Source organism: Exserohilum turcica, assembly GCF_000359705.1.
Source record: "Exserohilum turcica Et28A unplaced genomic scaffold SETTUscaffold_13, whole genome shotgun sequence".
Classification (NCBI taxonomy): domain Eukaryota; kingdom Fungi; phylum Ascomycota; class Dothideomycetes; order Pleosporales; family Pleosporaceae; genus Exserohilum; species Exserohilum turcicum.
In genome coordinates, this window is record NW_007359948.1 from 615,591 (window position 1) to 620,980 (window position 5,390).

At 45.5% G+C, this 5,390-nt stretch overlaps 1 protein-coding gene across 1 annotated transcript; it reads right to left on the reverse strand.

Annotated features, from left to right (window-relative positions):
- Positions 1–577: 577 nt before the first annotated feature.
- On the reverse strand, positions 578–1,036 carry SETTUDRAFT_26453 (uncharacterized protein; the record flags this gene model as incomplete). Its single annotated transcript, XM_008024678.1, has 1 exon — positions 578–1,036. The coding sequence occupies one exon, from the start codon at positions 1,034–1,036 to the stop codon at positions 578–580; it is 459 nt and encodes a 152-aa protein (XP_008022869.1).
- Between the last annotated feature and the right edge of the window lie 4,354 nt (positions 1,037–5,390).

The window sequence follows — 5,390 nt, forward strand, 5'->3', positions numbered from 1 at the left end:
TCGTTTCCCGTGCCCGATTGGCCTTCAAGGGCTCCCAGTCCATCGCTTCTAGACTAGCATCTCGCTAAGCGACCTTTGGGGGAGCTTGCGCATGACTATAGGCCGCGTTCCTTCAATTCCTCCCGTGTAACTGGATCTAGTATAGGTCATTGGAAAGCTTAATTGCCTTGTCTATATATTCCTTCAGACTTCTGTTCTTTAGAGTATAGAGCATTAGCTTTTAGAGCTCTTCTCTAAGTCCCTTACTAAACATCTTATAAGCTACTGCTAGGCTAAACTGCTATCAGGACTCTACGCGAAGCTAGTTAAACTCCAAGACATAGTTGCGTATTAGTCGTCGTCCTTGCTTTAAGTGCCGAAGCTTGTTTAGCGCACGCTGCTGCTGGTGCACGTCTTAGAAGTGAGTATCCATGTGCTCCCATAGGCCGGCCGTAGTTCGTTCCTTATTCTTAAGCACCTAGGGAAGAAGGACCTGGTTTGCTTTGCCCTTCGTTCGACTAAGCACGTATTAGACCTTTGCGTCCTTTATTAGGAACATAGCGTAGTTGTACTCTAGCTTCCCTTTGCACTTAAATTTCTAACCTAGGTAGTTATCACGTGTCCTATTAAAACGCTCTAGGTCAGGAAACTTATTCTTGCGGGCTGCTAGCTTGGCGACTGTTGTTAGCGGTGGTGGAGGAGTGTCGACTCTTGGGGATGACTCCAAACGTCCTTCAGCTTGGTTCCTCTCAAGTGCCTCTAGGCGACTAGCTATTGGGCTGAGCAGCTGCATCATCTGCTCCATTACTTGGGCCACGGCGTTCTGATTAGCTTTTGGTGAGCCCTCCTGCCTTAGTGAGCCCTTCCCCCCTACGACTGATGATCGCTTAACGACTGCTTCGATCGTTGGCCCAATCGCTGCTTCCTTCCATCCGTCCTCTCTCAGCATCTGCGTGATCTCACGCAGGATCTCTTCGTCTGGGACTCCTGCCTGGCTCTTAGTGGTGGCGTAAGCCGCTAGCTCTTCAACGTTCAAGTTCGGAGCGTTGGCCTCCATTGTCTAATTCGTCTTTAGACGTCTCTTGTCTTTGCCTGCTGGTGTGCAGGGCTTCTAATCGTCCTTCGATCTACTTGCGCAGTCCTTAACTGCGGCCTACTCCTCGTTAGTGAGGACTAGTAGGGCTTACCTTTAGCCGTACTTCTCTTCTAGCTGGTTCTAAACAGCGTTTGGCTGCTGTCGTGTCGCGTCCTTAGGAAGACTCGCGTCTTGCTGTCTCGCTCGTGGGATCTCGTCTCTAATTGAGAGTAATCGCACGGCCTGCACCCCGTCTGATAGAGGATCGACAGGACTTCTTACTACAACGTCTGCTTCTAGCTAACTGTACGCTAGGCCTGAGTGGCCTTTAGGTAGTTTATCACGCGACGTTGCGCCTACGGCTTGGCTTTCTAAGACACGGTAGGACTTCCTAGACAGGTCCTGGGCGACTAAATCGCCTACTGTCTCTCACGGCTGAACTTCCTGCGAAGCTCTGCCCTAGGTGTACTGTCTTGCGATGGTCTACCTTCTCGCTGCACTAAAGGCCTTTTGTACCTATTGCAGCACTAACTCTATGTTACTAGCTTGCACTAACAACACGCTTTAAAACTTAGTTAAAAGATAGTCTACCTAAGGCTTATGTCTAATTAGGATTGAATACAAAATGTAAGGGGCTGCGCTCTAGGGAGCAATCGCGAGGTATACAAGAGGTTGTATTTAATAGAGAGCTATAGAGTCTACTTGCGTGGTGTTTATTTACTTGTCAAAGAAAGGTTGCACCGAGTGTCTGAGCGCGTCGTCTGGGCGCCGCTCAGGCCTCGCACAGATGCCGGGTTGCAGAGTAAGACCTGGCGTCTGCTGCTTGACCGAGATTCCATCGAGGAGCTATCTAAAGGGCGTTCAGCCCGTTACATCTGGCTAACTAGTAGGGTGGATTCTTTTAGAGCTGTTTGTACTACTATTGTAATATCTTCTCCTAGTTTCTCTAGTTTCTCTACTAGGGAGTTATCCTAACCTAATAGGATCTTTCTTGATAAATAGCTAGAGGTGTGGGGTAGGTCTAGTAGTTGTGCCTCTAGCTGTTAGTTGTTAACTTCTTCATTAAGTGTACTATTGAAGATGTCCAAGTTAGTCTTTTTAATATTAAATCTCTTTAGCTGGCTGGGTAGCTGGCCTAGGCTTTTAATACTAAAAAGGATTGCGTGGTGGTCTGATCTAACTCCTGGTATAGTTTGCCAGTCCTGGATTTTGGCAGCTATATCATTGGTTGCAAAAGTAAGATCTAGTACGCTTTCTTGCTGCATATTTACTTAAAAAAAGGTGCCAGTCCCTAGAGTATTTAGAAGAGAAAGGTTTTAGTTGTCTACCCACTCTACTAGATCCTCTGCTTCTTGGTTTGGGTTTTTATCCTGTAGGCTCTATCTAGGGTGGTAGGTGTTAAAGTCCCCTAGTATAATTGAGGAGGGTTCTAGAGTCTCTTTAAGTAGGCGCCTTTAGATTATTGTCTTGTTAAGCCCTTCTTTTAGGCTTTTTTCATTATAAATGTTATATATATAGATCTTAGTTAAAGAGGAGAGTATTATAATAGCTTGTAAATCGTTGTCGTCGCTAATATATAGGTTAACCTCTACATCTAGGTCTTTTCTAATATAGAAGAGCGTTCTTGGCCTTAACCCCTTATAAGTAGGGAGTATTTGAGTAAAGTCTTGGTGGGCGATTGATCTAGTATTCTCGTAGGTATGTCCCTTTAGTAGCCAGGGTTCCTGTATAGCGATAATCTTGGCGTTTACCCAAATAGCTAGATTTAGAGCGCTCTCTATAGTAGGGCTACTTCTATTAACATTTATTTATAGGACTTTGAACATTCTAGTTAGAAGAGGTAGTAGTCCTAGACGTCTTAGCTTGCAGAATTTTGTAGTTTTAGCTATTAGCTGCGTAAGGCTTGCTACAATTTACACACTTAAAGATAGTGTGAACGTAAGGCTTGCCTCTACTTAAACAAGAATTACACTTGTAGAGGCTAGTGTGGTGGGCTTCGCTATAGATTTAGCAGGCTACTTTGGAGCATTTAGCCTCTAGGTGCCTAAAACCTTAGCATTTAGAGCACTATTTAGAGTTATTAATAACTCTTAGTTTCTCTGCTCTAAGGCTTTGCCCTAGAATGTAGAGCGTTCCTCTCATAGCTCTTTAGGCTTCTTATTCTATAGCAAAAGCTACGCAGGCAGATCTAAAGTTTTGGTTTCCTCTTCTAGATTCTAGTGTTAGCTAGAAGGGGTTGCCTACTACCTTTAGGCCTTTATTAAAGATTTCAATTTCCTCCTTTAGGACCTCTAGGCTATAGTTTGTTAGTAGTTTATGGATAACGTGGTTCATAAGCGAGTCGGTCACCCAAGCGAGTCGGTCACTCCCCACCAGCGCGTCGACGTTGATACTACAACGCGTTATGTCTTAACAACACAACTATCAATTAACTTATCCTAAATTAGATCTTTAACTTGCTTTTTTTAATATCTAATTACAAGATATTTAAAGCTAAAGATGCGCTGCCTCTATCTATAACGTGCCTTAAAGTACAATATCTAATTGATAGGCTAGAAAGCGCCCCTGACGCGACTGTGAACCGAATTCAAAGCGCCTAAATAAGTTAGAAGAGGAGGCTATTATTAGACGTATTTTTAAAGAGTCTGCGCGTGGATTTGCCCCTATAAAGGCTAAGGTTCAAGCAATAGCTAATAAACTATTAGAGGAGCGTGGTGGCAACCCTATTAGCAAGAATTGGGTTGACAACTTTGTTAGGCGGACTGCTGAGCTCCGTACGCGCTGGAGCCGTCCCTATAATCACCAGCGAGCCGCCTGCGAGGACCCAGTGGCTATCCAGCGCTAGTTTGACTTAGTCCAGGCGACAAGGCAGAAGTGGGGTATTGTGGACGACGATATCTACAACTTTAACGAAACTAGCTTTATAATAGGCAAGATTTTATTATAGTTATTAATCACAGCATTAGAAGGATATAGAAAAAAAAGCAGATACAGCTAGGCAACCGTGAGTAGGTTACTGTGATCTAAGGCGTGGGCGCGTCGGGTCGCCAGATACCACTATTCGTTGTCTTTGCGGGCAAGGTGCTTATCAACGTCTAGTTTAAGAATTTGCCTGCTAACTAGGTTCTTAAGGTCAGTCCCAATAGCTAGACGAATAATTAGCTTAGTCTTGCCTAGTTAGAGCACTTTAATACCTATACAAAGAGCCCTACTGTGGGTGGGCATCGACTACTTATTATTAACGGCCATGAGAGCCATTGCTCTATCGATTTTCAAGATCTTTGCAAGGAGAAGAATATTGTTCTTCTCTGCATGCCTCCACACTCGTCTCACCTATTGCAGCCCCTTGACGTCGCCTGCTTCTCGCCATTAAAGCGCAAGTATGGCGACGCTGTTTCAGGCTTAGCACGCAACCGCACCCACTATATCAGCAAGGAGACCTTCCTACTAGCCTTTAAGGCTGCTTTTAAGTAGTCTATTACAAAGGAGAATATCCAAGCTGGCTTTAGAGGCGCTGGTCTAGTCCCACATGACCCACAGGCTGTGCTATCTAAGCTTGATGTAGTGGTGCAGACGCCAGTACAATCACCACGACGGACAGCCGCCTGGCAGGCGCAGACACCACGCAACGCGCGCGAGGTTGAGGCTTAAAGTACTCTTATTTAACAGAGAGTAAGAAACCGCCCTAGGTCTTCTGCAAATTCTCTTAACGAGAAGGTTATACAGCTAAGTAAAGGGGCTTAGCAAATAGCACATGAGATGACGCTTATAAGGGAGGAAGTAGCTGCTCTTCAAGAGGCTCTAGACACAGCAAATAAGCGTAAGAGCCGCAAGCGGCGATACGTACGCATAGAAGAGACTCTTACTGTAGGCAAAGTACAAGAAGTATTAGCTAAACAGGCGGGTAGCAGTCGTGGTGATGGTGAGAGTGCGTCGAAGAGGGTGCGAGGAGAGCGGCGGTGCGGGCGTTGCAAGCAGACTGGACACAACGCTCGTACCTGCGCAGTTGAGATAGATAGTGCAAGTGATAGTAGCGATTCTAATAATTAATTTAGTATCTTGCAATAGTTTATTGACTATAATAAAAGACTGTGATAACGTGTCAACGTCAACGCGCTGGTGGGGAGTGACCGACTCGCTTGGGTGACCGACTCGCTTATGAACTGTAAGGGGCTCGACCCCGGAGGGTAGTCTTAAGCTCGGGAGCACGATCGGACAGGCCAAGGTAACAAGATTGTATTCGATAGAGAGCTAAGCTCTCGGCTACGTAGCTATCTATATACAATGCTGGTTGCTAGGGTAACAATCGGGCCAGGCAGGTGGAGTAAACGAGGTC